The sequence below is a fragment of the Desmodus rotundus genome, chromosome 4 (genome assembly GCF_022682495.2).
Source record: "Desmodus rotundus isolate HL8 chromosome 4, HLdesRot8A.1, whole genome shotgun sequence".
NCBI classification, from domain to species: domain Eukaryota; kingdom Metazoa; phylum Chordata; class Mammalia; order Chiroptera; family Phyllostomidae; genus Desmodus; species Desmodus rotundus.
Genome location: NC_071390.1, coordinates 8,258,440 through 8,273,287, shown reverse-complemented (window position 1 = coordinate 8,273,287; position 14,848 = coordinate 8,258,440). Strand labels below are relative to the sequence as shown.

The following is a 14,848-nucleotide window of genomic DNA, read 5'->3' as shown; positions in this document are numbered from 1 at the left end:
AGCTCTCCCGCACGTGAAGGGCATGAGGGGACGTATGTCCCCGTGAACAAAACCAGCATGGGGAACTAGTTAACTAAATTCTCCATTCTCTAGAGTTCACCGAGACGGGAATAAAAAGCTATCTCCACAAGAACAGAACCACTCGTTCCCGTGTTTTGTTTCGTTCTTAAAGAAATCACTTCCCCACCAGCATCAGTATGAAGCTGAACGTCCTGATACGTAAGGGAAAGCCGAAACATCTGAGCTTGTGAACCGAAGAGATGGTCAGATCTAGCTGACCCCGTCCCAGGGCCCCTCGCCCAGAGGCTGTCACTTTCTTGTAGCAGAGTTTTGGTAAAGACTCAGTTTCATCTCCTGACCAGCTGCTCCCTGGAGGCAGGCTCTCTGTCTCCCTCTTCCATCCCCTACGGTCCTCTCTCTAGTATTTGGCCTGGGATGTGGTAGGTGCTCATTAAATATCTGTTCTGTGAGTCAATGAACATCTTTGCCCAAAGACTACTTTCACCCCAGCCCTGTGCTTCCGTGGGGCCCTGCCCAGACCGGGGCTGGACAGAAAAGGGAGCCAGGATCAGGGGTAGAAAGGGTTTGGCTCCGCCTCAGATGCTACTTCTCACCAGCGCGTGCCTGTGTGAGCCACGGCATTGGTTTTGGTCTTCCGGTCTCTCGAATGGGAGAAATAGCTGTTCTCTCACTTTTGGAGGGGTTGTGCACAAGGCAGTGGGAAAGAAGCACCTGGACAGGTGTTCTGCATGTGTGAGGTGACCCCACATGTCTGCTGCAATGGATAGGCTGTGAGTGTGCAGGGCCAGGGGGGGGATCCGGACCACGACTCACTCTTGGAAAGCCAGTCAGGTCAGTGGAGTCGATTTGCAGGTATAATTAATGACTGCAAAGTCACAGAGGAACATGTCACCCAGGCCATGCTCTCTGTATACGGGAACAGGACATCAGGGCACGAACTACAGAGCTAGCAGATAACATGAATACGCCAGTGCCCTGTTATAATGCAACAGGGCATGCTGGGGCCTGCGGCTAACTGGAGAGTACACTCAGCCTCTGCCCAAGGCATTTGCGCTGCAAGATTTAAAATACATGCCCCATCAAACGCATCTGGGACCTCACCTGCAGGTGGAGAGATTGAGGCCTTGCAGACTGTTGTACTGAGCGTGACTTTTTTCCTGATGCTTCGACATCTGGGGGGCCTTGTTGACACTAGGGGCACTGCACCCCCAGGGCCAGCCAGCTCCTAGCGACAGCACACAGCCCAGAGCGAGCACACCTTCCATACACAATCTAACCTCTGGGGCTCCTACCCCCAGCCACCTTGTTTTCCAGGCCTTCACACTCCAAGCTACCTGCCCTCATCACGCAGGCCCAGGTACCCAGGGCCAGGTGCCAGACAGCTAGGGACAGCCTCCATGCCCCAGAGCCCGTGGAAATTATTCAAACCAGCCAGTCCGAAGTCTGCTCGCCCTGCTTGCCTTCCCGTGGAAACACGACAAAGCCTCTTGCCCACATTTTCCCCTCACTCCCTCTGCCTCCTCATCAGCCTGGGGTCTCCCCATATGGCCTGGAGTGGAGTGGCCTGCCCCTCCTCTTAGGGACTGCATCACACCCTCTTTTCAAGGCAGTCATCCAGGTCTGTTGGCCTCACTAAGCCTGAATAGTAATAAAACCTATATTTTCAAACACCTGTAAACTCCCCTGGAGCATAAAGATTCAATGGCTGCTTTAATGCCAATGAATCTTGGCACCTAACACCATCCCTAGCACCTCGCAGATGCAATTTAAATACTAGCCAATAAATGGATGGATGGGCAGACAGATGCAGGGGTGAACGTGGAAAGTTGGCTACATGGATGCCCTATGCCTCAGGCTCCCATTTGCAATGGCCTCAGGAAGCTGAATTGTGCACCTGCCTCAGTTCTGATTGGCAGCCGGGCTGGAGGGAGCCGGTGGGGAGGGGGGAGCCAGGGGGAGTGGCTGAGCTCACGCTGGTGGGAGTCAGCTGCGGTTAAACACTCGTGGCTCACCCTCCTGCTGGCACCCAGCTTTTCGGGCAGCGCCTCAGCGAGAGGCTTGGCTTTTGGTAGACAATCTTCTGGCTAACTCCGGCTGTTTCCTTCACCCGAGTGCTAATAAAGAGACCGCCACCTCAAAGGCTCTCTTTGAGGTTAAAGGGTGAAAGCCAGAAAAAGGGCCCCAGCCCAACTGTTGGTACAGGCTTTCTGAAGGCAGCACCAGGCAGGCTGCTCTGCTCCATGGGCCCCAAAATGCCCCTGGGTCTGCCCTGGCCCAGTGGGGTGGTCTGCCTCCCTCCCTACACATTTCTGGCTGGTGAACTCAAAGTTGAGCCAGACAACCCCTACTCGTTAAAATGCACCCATCTCCTCTGCTTGAAGGACTGAATTTCTCCAATGGCGGGTGTCATTCTCAGCATCGCTGTCTTGTCCCAGGCAGAGAGAAAGCGTAAGACATCCTGGGGAAGGAGGAGAACCGCAACCCCCCACCCCCGACCGTTGAGGGATCTGGCATCTGCAGTTTCTGATGGACGCTCAGTTGGGTGATCCGGCCCTCGGCAGTGAATGTCTTCCCAAGGCTATCCCTCCCCCAGTCTGGAGAACCTAAGGGACTGCCCAAGAGGTCACTCTAGGGGAGGGTCATCACTGGGGTGACCATGTGGACTGGTTCCCCCAGAACAGACCCAGCTCATGCCACTGTCCCAGTGTCATTATTAAACTCACCCCACTCCTCTCTCAGAAGTGTCCCGGCTTGACTGGTAAATTCTACAGTCACCTTGACATCAGGCAATTTATAAATACATGGGAAAGTCGCAAGACTCACAAGTGAGAGTCTGGTTGCTTTGTTTTCACAAAAGAGTTTAAGGTTTGGTGAACAAGCTGGAGGTCCGGCCAAAGCGGACGGCAGGAAGAATTAGCAGAAGGGAACTAACTGTGCCTGACCTTGGTCTCTGGTGGACCCAGCTCACAAGAGGGGGGATGGGGTGCCCCGGGCTGGCTGGGTCAGTCTGGGCCAAGCAGCACTTCACTCACAGCCTTTCTACCCAAGAAGACACTTTAAAAGACAGTATTTCTTTCTCCTTGTTGAAGTTTCAGGCCCAGAGTCCAGCAGAGGGTGGGGCAGAGAAGAAAGGATGAGGTGGGTCCCCAGGCGCACTGCGGGAGACGGGGACGGCATGCGTGTTTTGTCCGTGGGCACAGGCTGTGCGCCACAGCCCCATTCAACACCACCGTGCCATGGGTCCCCGAGCAACTAACTTCCCATTTGTCTTTCTTTCTTCCTGGCTGAGATCTCATTTCTCTCAGGGTGAACTATTTGCCTGTGTTGCACGAAATGTCGCCGACTGTGGGCAAAACCTGGACAAACCCACGCACAAGAAACAAGAACCCTGTGATGCTCACACTCAGCCCCTCAAAGCAGAGGCTGTCAGGGGCGAGCATTCTTTTCCCAGCCCTGAACTGGCCCGTGAGAAGTGGCCGGAGTTGGTGAGATCCACTCCGTCGTGAGGGGCTTTGCCAAGTGAATCTGGGGACACGCAGGACCCCTCCCACAGAGGCAGAGCACAGATCACAAAAGGGAAGAGGTGGCTGTAAGTTTCAAAGTCTCACCTGGTGGCCTCACAGGAAGTTTGATCAAGCTATAAAATGCTTAGTGTCCAGTGAGTAAGGACTCATTCCGCCTTTTACGTGTGTGTGTTTGTGAACTTAAACTTCAAAGCTATTTGTTTTTTATGTAACATAAACCATCATGCAAAACGGACTGGTCAAGCAGTTAATGAAATACACACATCCCATGGGTGGGCTTTGTACATTTCGGTCCTTGTGGATAACAAAGCAATCAGAAAACCTGCACGATCCTGAGAGTGAGTTCCTTCGTGTCTGAGAGTTGCCAGTCCTGACAGCTCTTTGGGGGCTCATGTGTTATAAATTCTGGAAGCTCTTTTAGCTGCAGTTTGGGCATCGGGAGGATCTTCTTCCTCTTCCTCGGTGCGCTTGTACTTTAAAAACAGGTCAGACTTCAAGAAGCGGCTGTAGCTGTCATACTTCATGAGGTTGAAGATCTAAGGGGAAAAGGGAAGAGAAGGCTGAAGGATGAGGCTAGCCAGCCCATGAATCACTCTATCAAATATTTATTCAATACCTCTCACATGCCAAAGAATGCAAATACAAGCAGGACACCGAGACAGCTAAAGTAAGCCATGTGCTAGGCCAGGCGGATTTCCTGGCTGTTTCTGGTCATCGTGAAATAATCTGAGTGGAATATAACAGCCTGGGCAGTCACATGAACAAATCTCTCTTTATTTTCCACGGGAAGTATGGATTCACACAGCACTGATTCATAGCCTTGTATCAAGAGGTCCTTGACACATCTCCACTGTGTTTGGAGAGATGACCCGGGGATGGGTTTCTCCAGGAACCTGAGACGGCCAGACAGCAACTGTTCCCGTAGAGATGGTGGTGGTGGGCAGGCCACTGTCATATCAGACGATGCCAGCATTGTAAGACCCCAGAAGACTGGCGTCTAAGAGCACAAACAAACCTATTACTATGCCGAGAAACAAAATGGGATTTATTCAGGGCAGGGCAGAGGAGTAAAACCCATCTAAGCAAGGAGAGGCTTCAGGAATAGGCCCTGATTAAAGGAAGGGCAGCCGGCTGCAGGCTGCATACACCTGCACACCCACAGGGCCCAGGAGCCGGCGTCCGGGGAGGAAGTGATTCCAAGGTGTGCGTGTCAGGGGTGAGATGTCCCCTGACGGAACCCAGGCCTAAGTCCTCGGGATCAGAGGACTGCCACGTGCCACACCGCAGGTCCTAAAAGGGTCATCCCCTCTTTTCCTAGCCATGTCCCTGTTCCCAGCAGCCCTTTCTCCCCACTCCCACCCTCCTCCCTTGCCCTTCAAAAGGGGGAGGGAGAAGAGAAGCAGAAAGGAAAGCATTTTCCACTGCTGAGAAGTACAGTCTCTTTTTGAGAAATCTCTTCATCTCTCTCTCTCTCTCTCTCAGACCTTGTGACTGAACTTTCAGGACGGTCTGCAGACCAAAAGTCCACACTTTGCACCCTGGTGCCTTCACTTACTGCGCGGCTGTGAGTTCAACAAGTGGAAAGTTCCAGAGGCACCCAGAAGGGCGCTCCCTGCCAGGTGGGGTTGTCAAGCAGGTGGCAAAACCCTGCCATCTTTGAAGTCTGCCCTTTCCCTACATGCACACAAACTATGGTGTGAATTAAATGTCTGATGGGGTCAAGAGCATCTGCCTGGGGCCGGGGGCAGGGGTTGGGGGGAGAGCTGGAACCTTTGGCTTTTACATCTTCATTTTCCCAAGGCGGCTTCAACCACAGGAGATCTGCCTCAATCATTTCACTATCAGCAAAGTCAACAATCCATGGAAAGATTCAGGACTTTGGGTTTTCTTTCAACTCTTAAAATACTACCTACCCTTCCCTGAGTCTTTCCAGCCAGTCCATCCAAGACTCTAACTGCACAGAAAGACCACACCCCCTAAGCTCCCCCCACCCGCCCCACCCCCTGCAGTTACCTATTTTGTAGCAATATTGTAATCCTAGATGGAATTGCAATGGTTTAGAAAAATTAGTCATAAAAAAAAAACAATTTCCAGAAAATACAAAAATCATAGCCAGGGTATGAGGAATGCCAGCATCACTTCCTGACCTCCCACGAATGTGCCAAGAGAGTATCACCCCTCGCCACCTGCCAGGTTCAGCCCCTCGGGGCACAGGAGGCCCCCAAGGACACTGTGAGACACCCACCTAGTTTGGAGTCTGAACCGGATGCTCAGAGAGTGACTGAGAAGCTGGCTCGGCGATGCCCCTCCCGGTGCCCCCCCCCACCCCAGGGCCAAGGCAGATGGGACCCGCCACTGCCAGCAGGATGCGGTTCCACCCAAGTGTCTCTCTGAAGTCTCTGCGTGGGAGTGGAACATCCTGTTTGCCTATGGTGGCTCCGAGGCTCACGCTTCAAAGAGGAGACGAAAAAAGGCAGGGGCTGGAGGCCCCCAGGGCCGGAGGAGGCGGGGGAGGGAGGAGAAGGAGGCAGCTTCAGCAGAGCCTCAGGCTCAGGCGCTGCTCAGGGGCTGGCAGGGATCTTCCAGCCTCCAGCAGATCTCAGGAGACCACAGGCTCTCTCCTGGTGCCAGCAAGCCTGCGGAGAGGGCACTGGGAACGGTTTAACAAGGGAATGAGGGCCACACCCTGCCCTGGGCGGGTGTGAAATGCCCTCAGAGCCCTTCAGCCTGGGGCTTCCAGTCCCCAGGACACCTCGCCTGCCTCCTGGCACTGCAGAGTCACTGGGGGCGCATCTACAGCCACAAGACCCCCACAGATTTCAAAAAGAAAAGAGATGTCATTCCCAATGGCCTCAGTCGCTGGGCCTGTGAGCTGCCCCGTGTCTCTGCACAGGGTCTTCAGTGTCACTGGCAAAGGGTCTCCGGGGCACTGGCCTAGGCGCACAGGGTAAAGGGTGCTCCCATCACGTGGCCCCTCGAGGGTGGTGCTTAGCAAAGGTGGCAGCAGGGGTGTCCAACCTGCGACCCCATGGGCCACATGCAGCCCAGGACGGCTATGCATGAGGCCCAACACAAAATCATGAATTTACTTAAAACATCATGAGATTTTTGTGTGTGATTATGTGTTGCAGTGTATTTGATGTGTGGCCCAAGACAACTCTTCTTCTTCCAGTGTGGCCCAGAGGCGCCAAAAGGTTGGGACACCCCTGTTAGGAGGATAGAGAATGCTCCCAAAAAGTCTCTCTAAGGAAGTGGCTGAAGATGGCGCACCCAGCTGCGGACACAGCCTTCTTGATCACAGGGCCAGCGGCCATCCCTGTGGTCCAATAAATGTCCACCCCAGGAACCATGCAACATGCAGCAACAGAGGGCTGGCGAGGTGAACCAGGGCAGCACCAGCGTGCCGGGAGCGCCTCCTAACCGTGCACCAGGCAGCACTGAATCCTCCCCAAACCCCATGAGAACCCTGGTTACACAGAGGAAGACACAGGGCCTTGGAGGCTCGATGCTTTGCCCCACGGGCCGGTGTAGCGCTCAGCTCTGGTGCCCTAACAAGCACCACAGACTACTTGGCTTGAGCTACAGAAACTTGTTTCCTCACAGTTCTGGAGGCTGGAAGTCCAAGACCAAGGTGTCGGCAGGGTGGGTTTCTCCTGTGCCCTCTCTCCTTAGTTTGCAGACGGCTCTTGTCCTGGGTGTCTTCCCACAGTCCTCCCTCTGTGTGTCTGTGTCCTAATTCCCTCTTCTTAGAAGGACACCAGTCGTACTGATTAGGGCTCACCCCCAATGACCTCATGTCACCTTAAATACCTCTTTGGAGACTCTCCAAACAGTCACGTTCTGATGCACCTGAGCTTAGGGCTCCATCACACGCCTCGGGGTGGGGGCACGACTGGGCCATAACGGTGAGCAAGAGAGACCAGTGGGAGGTGAGCTCTGGAGGCCAGACTCCTAACCACTAGGCTGCACCGTCACTCACGTGGCCGACCAACCGGCAGTCTATAAAAATGAAGCCCGTAAAAAGAGTTTAGCACGGAAAAATGTGCTTGAATGTTAAGTGACTAAGCACTAACATTTTTAAATGCACTAAAAATAAAAACAATTTGATCCCAAATATACTCTTCAAGAGTTCTGTGAGCACTTTATAAAGTACATGATTGTCTAATCCCTATGCTTACACCTGAAACTAATACACAATAATATTGAATGTAAACCATGACTGAAAAGTAAAATATGGAAAAGGAGTGTGTTTGTGTGTATGAATGGGAAATGAATGTCTCCAAAGGTCAGTAGAGGGCACTGAACAGTGCCCCCATTTCATTTCCATCGGGCACCTCAGAATGCAACACAGCGTTGGACACAGCGTTGGTGGAGGATGTCGAGATGACATCATCGTGGACTTAGGGTGGTGCCCTGCTAGGAGGGGACACAGAAGCTCACAGAGGGAAGAAGGCCTTGTGAAGACAGAGGCAGAGCACCGGGGGTGGCACAGCTCCAAACCAAGGAACACCCAGGACCACCAGCATCCCCCAGAAACTAGGGAGAGGTGAGACAGGGTGCTTCCCCGGAGCCTTCGGAAGGAGCACAGCCCCCCGACACCTTCATTTCGGACTTGTGGCCTCCTGAACTGCGAGGGGATGAAGTTCTGTTGTTGTAAACAACTCAGCTTCTGACAAATTATTATGACAGTCCTTGGAAACTAAACCAAACTATTGATTTCACCTCACTGTTAAGTGAGCACAGAAAATGAGATAGCCCCCAGGGTTCCAGAAGGTTCTACAGAACCAGGACTCTTTGGTGGGGAGAGCTGGCCTCACTGGGGCTGGACTGTGACCGCTACCTGACCAACACGCCTCACGCGCGTCTGCCGGACAGAGCAGAACGCCGAGCCAAGTCCAGGATGGGTGGGGCTCCAGGCGGACAGAGGCATGTGAGCGGGGCTTCGAAGTACTCAGTCCTTCTCAGAGGCAGGCAGCCGCTGAGGCAGAAAACTCAAGTTGGCAGCTAAGTTGCATTCCGTACCTTTTTTTTTTCTTTTTGCCAAGACAGCTGTGGCTCAGCAGGCTCCGGTTTTGGCAGCCCCACATCTGTGAGCTGTGTGCCCAGACTGTGAACTGTTTGGCGTCGTTGCCTTGGGGTCCAGTCCTGCAGGCAGCTGGGGGTGGGAGCCTTTGGGAGAGGAAGGAGCTTTCCTGCCCAGGTGCAGCTGTGCACAAGGTCCCACAGAGTTGGGTCATTCCACAGCCCAGGCGCCCCTCCCTCTTGGGACCTCAGAGGGTGCTGGGCCTGGCTGGGATTTGCCTCTCCGTGGGTGCTCCAAGTTGAGAGTGCTCCCAGTCTGCTGCTCCAGATGAGTGCTCCCTCCCGAACGGATCTCATCCACGTAGAGAATGAGAAGCCTCTCCACGAACATTTCAATACTGCCTCAATTAAGCACATTTCGAGCCTAATAAATCTTCCAACACTTCTCAGAAGACAAGAACATTAAAAGACCTAAACTAAATACACATCTTTTCTTCTCTTCGAAACCCTCCACCATGTTATTTCCACTGGGTACAAGGAGGGAAAAAATAAATCCTTTCATGCAAGTTTTATGTCATATTCGCTGCAAGAACTGGGTTTAATTTTTATATAAAAATTGCTGAAAGAAGGTGGCAAGAGCTCCGGCCTGGATTCTCTCTCCCGACACCTAGACTACAGACATGCTTTCATATGCAGACAGACAGACAGAAAGTGCAAAGAAAGCAGGCCCCTCATGCTCCAGCCCTCCAGCCACGGAATGACGGCAGAGCCAGCTGGACGGCAAAGACACTGCTGGGGCAGGGCACCCAGGACATGTCCTCACCTCGAGTTGAGGGCCACCTCCCCCTCTTCTGAAGTGGGGATGGGGTGCATCCTGGAGGAGGCCTGAGGGCAGCTGCCAGTGAGCAGTGAGAAGACAAAACAGCTCAGGTCTGCCCTTGTCCCAAAGCACCAGGGTGGGCCACCGGAAGCTTCGGTCACCCTGGACTGTGCTCCCGCTTCCTAGACAGGGTCCCCAGAGGTGGCAGACGTGCTGGGGTGGGATCAGATCCCCAGAAAGAGGCTGGACATGGATGAAGACAGAGACCCCTGCCGAGGCAAAATTCCCTCATGGCCCATGGGTCCAGTGCTGTCGCACCAGGGTGGTGGCACTTGGTCCGCTTCTTTCTGGAGCCCATAATCCCCAAATCCAAAGCCCACGTGACATTCTTTCTGCACAGGGCAGAGGTATTTTGTGTTTGTCTTTTCCCATCAGAGGGAGAGTTGAGTGCCCCTCTGATGCCCGCGGCCTCTCTTCTTCCCCTCAACACCATTTCGAAGTCACAAAGAAATCTCCAAGTATTTCAAACACTGTCCTTCCCACCCCACCCCTCATAAGGCAAACAGCTGTGGCAGATGTAGGCAGCCAACTTTCCCTCCATTTGAACGAAAACTCACGACCGGCCCTTTCTGGCTTTGCATGTTGGAAAATGCTGGTTTTTGGCCCGGACTGGATTTTTGGGAGCGCATGTCAGCTGGTACCCACCAGACGGCGGATTCCAGAGTCTGCAGCCCCAGCCATCGCAGCAGACATGGAGAAACAGGGGGTTGGAGAAGACCCCCAAGTACCCCCGGAGACATGGCAGCCCCTCCCCCAGCTCTGGGTCCTCACCAGCTCGTCCGACCCTTCCTACTGAGATCTAAAAAGGAAGCGATTCTCACTTTGTGGGTTCTGGGGAAACTCAAAGACACAATGCCACTGCAAAGGGGCCCGAGGCACGCTCCTTCCTCTGTCAAGGATGTGGCCGGGGCCGCTGACATCTCTCTGAAGTCTTTCTACCTTTTTAAAAAAGATTTTATTTGTTTTAGAGAGAGGGGAAGGGAAGGAGAAAGACAGGGTGAGAAACTTCAATGTGAGAGATAAACATCAATCGGTTGCCTCTCCTGCACACCCTGACCAGAGACTGAACCCACAACCCAGGCCTGTGCCCTGACCGGGAATCGAACCGGAGACCTTTTGCTTTGTGGGCCCAGGCCCAACCAACAGAGTCACATCAGACAGGGCTAGTTTTTTTTTTTTTTTAAGCATCAGAGGTTGAGGGCTTCCTTTTCAGTGGAGAAGGCCACCTCCACTCAGCCTTCCCCAGAACAGACTTTGCACCCACCCCAAAGCCTGGGCGAGGGCATCCTGAGGCCCTCAAATCCGCTTCAGGTTAGGCACTGAGAGCCCTACAACTTAAGGAGGAAGAATGAGCACCCTGCTCCCCCCCAACCCGCAGCCTTCTCTTTCATGGCCCGAGAAAGCAATGATCCTCAGGTTGCCATGTGAACTGCCCTTGACCCATCCATCCTCTCCCATCTCCTTACTGTTCCATTCAAACCAGAGGCATCGGAGCAAGAGATGTGCGTGCACTGGGGCCGAGGGGCTTGTAGCAGCGGAATTTTGTTTTAAATCTTTCATGTGGCACAATACGGGTCACTGAGCAGCCTTCCAACTGTTTCATTTTTAAGCATTTGCCGAGTCAAATTATATCACAGAACCATCTCTCCAATCACACGAGTTTTCCAAATAACAGAATTATAAACTTCTCTGAAGATACCATTTTGACAAACAAGAACTCACAGCCACAGGCAATAGTATGGTGGTTACCAGAGGGAGAGGGGGTGGGGGGAGGCAGTAAAGGGTGGGAGGGGTCACATACACAGGGACAGAAGGAGACTTAACTTGGGGTGGTGAACACACAGTGCCACATGCCCATGATGTAGAAACACACATGAAACCTATATTATTTTATTAACCAATGCCGCCCCAATAAACCCCATTAAAAATAAAATCATTTTAAAAAATGTATCATTTCGGTGAAATGCTTGTTAAAATGTCTAATGCATTCCTCACAGAATGCGCTGACCGCAATCTCAGTTCTGCCTGATGCTCGGGGTCATGGAGGTCACTAACCCCATCACCATCCGCAGCACAGGGAGGCCCCCATGTGGCCTGCGGGCTGGGGGGCCCCTGGCTTGGGGGCTCCGAATCACTATGCTGTGGTTTGGGTTTCGTATCATTTCTGTCTAACCGCCCCCCAACACCCAGCTGTCAGTTACTGCTTCTTGCCACCCATCTCTCCACAGCTCCACCAGCATCTCCAGCCTACTGAGAGCTGAAACCCCAGGGCCTGTCAGAACTGCGTGGAAACCAAGAATAAACAGGACCTAAAGGAAGGCCGGAGAAGCTGTTTTCACAAGATGTGTGGATGTCGGCTCATCTCCTCTGATGCTCAGGGAGGATGGTGCCATCCTTCTAGGTCCCAGCTGCTCCAAGTCCACGCTGCCCTATCAGCAGCCTGCAGGGAACAGGACACTGCCCCGCTGGGACAGGGGGCTGAGACCACCAGAAGTCTTCCTGGTGGGGGGCTCCTGAAAACCCCAAGCCGCCTGCTCAGACGGCTCCAAGATAGAGCCAGTGGGGCTCAAAGAAGCCAAAGAAGCTGAGAAGGGTGTTTTGTTTTTTGGAAGTTATATGAAATCTTGTGGTTCCCAGCAGGCTCTCCTCAGCTTCCAACTCCCTCACTTAGGAGCCCCAGGCTCTCTCGAGGGCCTTTTGGGAGCACGGAACCACAGACCGCGCTGAGCACCCATTTGGATGCTTGCCAGCAGGCCCTCGGGAGGCAGAGTTTTCTGAAGTGAAACAGAACCCAGAGGCCCCTCACAGGGTCTCACTGCAGGGTCAGCTCAGGTCCCGAATACCCTGTTTTCACCAAATTGTGCCTCGGAAAGACAGCCAGTGCCTCTTCTTCCCTCAGATAAATGACTTCGAACAACAAGGTAGAAAGGCACTTCCTTTTTTCAGAAGCCCTGGCCTGTCTCTGGCCAGGCAGGCCACAAAAGGTAGCGTTTATTACCAATTGATAGTGGGCTGGAAGCGCCTTCTTTACACTGAATAGTTTGAACTGCACTCGGGACGAGTGTGCGCCTGTGCGTGTTTCTGGGAAAAAGGGGCAAGTCTACAGATCAAATGTTTTCAGTGGTCACGTCAAGGTACGGGATTATAAGTTTTTGTTTGGCTTCATATCTTCGTTTCCCAAGTTTCTTTTGTTGAGCATGTATGACTCTTACAGTTACATAGATAAAAGTTATTTTAAAATATTAGTATTTTTCTTTTGTCACTTAAAAGAAGTCTTCCTCTGCCTCCTGTGTTCCTCCTCTGTGTGCCAACAAGCCTCCCAACACATGACTCCAGTGGGGTGCAGCTGGGTTACCACAGGACGGCGGGGTCCCTGGGAGCCCAAGCCCCCCCTCCCCCGCAGAGAGTGGTGTCAGTCTGTCTCACTCCTCGTTACGACCTTGGCATCTGCCACCTTGGTCCCGGGAAGTGGGACCGCCTGGGTATACTTGGCCTCTCCAGTCCCTCTGCTCCAGCTGGGCTTGTGGGACTCTGAGGGGCAGTGACCAGCTGCCATGGACGTGGCAGAGTGCGGCCTTTGAAAGCAGGCGGACGAGAGTAAATCAGCCTCTAGCCCTTCCTATTACCCGGGCGACTTTGTGCTCTCAACCCACTTCATGTCCCTGCACCCTGCTTTTCTCCACGTCAGAAAAAGAATAGTGCTCACGGGTGAAGCAGTGAGATACGTGCCAAGGGGGCATCAGGCACAGAAGGGCACTCGGATAGTAGCTGTGCTACCAGTGGAAATGTACGGAGAGCACGGGGCTTCAGAGTGGCTCTCAGCCCCGCGGTGCTGTACCAGCACAGCCGGTAACCTGTGAAAGACAGAGGTCCAGGTGGGCAGACGTCCTCACGTGGCTATAGCCACCAAAACTGCCTTTTGACCATATGTTCCACTTCCTTTCCCTCCACAAGTCCCGGTCCACAACATCCCTCCCGTGGACTCAGAATCACTACCTGCCAGCCTCCCAGGCGGAGTTCCTTCAACACCCAAATTTGACTCAGAATTCAGGGGAATTTGCATTCGCCACTGTGTCGATGGGAAAACATTTTCAAACTACCTCTCATGTTTGTATTTTCTACCTGTCTATTTGATTCCTGCCTGATGCTGAGCAAAGACGAGGACTCGCAGATGCTGGGGCGCGCTCTGGGCCCTGCACAGGCTCCCAGCGATCGAAGGGAGGCCCGCGCGGGCTGTGCGGACCAGCGGTTCTCACAGTGGACTCCTGGGACGGCAGCGTCCGCATCACCTGGGACCTCGTTGGGAAGGCAAAGTCTCAGCCTGCCCAGGCCATCGAACCTGACTGTTAACTCGGGGGGGGGGGGGGGGGGGGGGGGGGGGGGGCGGGGCCGCGGGTCTGCTTTCACAAGCCCTCCGGGTGGCGCTGGGCTGCTCACCGGGGAGGACTGCCAAGTTAGCCGAAGGCTAGTCTCCACAGGTGCACCCAGACAGGCCTTCACTCCATCCGTGGGAATGGGGTCGGCAGCAGTTTGAAACCTGTCTGTGTCCCACTGTCTGCAGGTGAGCGTGTGGCGTCTCATCAGCACAGACCACACTAGGGACAGTCCCTAGTCCCTAGCCACATCTCAAAAAATATCTCTGGAGCACACTGTCATCCCTTTGCCTATTGCCACGGGCATTCCTTGTAAGAAAGCTTGCCAGAAAACCAGTTTACCCCTCACGGGTCTATTTTAAACCTGATTCCCCTGCTTTGGAATATGTGTGCTGCCGGAGGTTAATATTTCATGGTGACCAGGGGCCTTGTTATGAACTAGCTTACGGGGTTGGGGCCCAGACGCAGGCTGTGGTGCTTGGATATTTGCACAAAAACAGCCCCAAGTTACTGGCCACTTTGAGCCCTTGTGCTTGCTTTCTAGAATTTTCTGTCTGCTCCCACCTTTAGCAGTGTTCACATGTTGATTCCTCAGTGTGGGCTCCTCAGAGGGCCCCAGCCTCCCTCCTGATCTGCGCCGAGACAGACAACCCCGCTGGTTCAAACTGTGTGCAGACCATGAGCGAGGGAGCCTCCTGTGGGTTACCTTCTGAGCCTGCATTCCAGCCCCCTCTCCCTCTCCCACCATGGCTCCCTCCTCGGTGTGCCAGGCTGGGAATGCACGTCGGCTTCAAATCACTGTGCAGGCAAGGAAGTCAGGTTACCTGGTCCTGGAGTTTCTGGAACATCAAGGGGTGTGGCTCTTCCAGGATCTTCTCATTGAGCCGGGACTGCCCCTCGACGTTGACCTGGGACGAGGCCTTGCTGGACAGAAAGGTCATGTAAATCTCCTTTGCCTTTTCCTGCATCTGCGGGAGACACACAGAGCCTGTTATTTGCGAGCTCAGCCTTTCCCGGCGTGAGCCCAG

At 53.6% G+C, this 14,848-nt stretch overlaps 1 protein-coding gene across 1 annotated transcript in view; it reads right to left on the bottom strand.

The window, feature by feature from the left end:
- Positions 1 to 2,522: 2,522 nt before the first annotated feature.
- The window catches only part of RGS10 (regulator of G protein signaling 10), a 33,672-nt gene continuing 21,346 nt past the window's right edge, over positions 2,523 to 14,848 (bottom strand). The window contains exons 4-5 of the mRNA XM_024555417.3: positions 14,645 to 14,788; positions 2,523 to 4,081 (exon numbers count right to left, since the gene is read on the bottom strand). Coding sequence (XP_024411185.1) covers positions 3,935 to 4,081; positions 14,645 to 14,788 — 291 coding nt within the window. The 3' untranslated portion in view covers positions 2,523 to 3,934. The remainder of the gene's footprint in view (positions 4,082 to 14,644; positions 14,789 to 14,848) is intronic.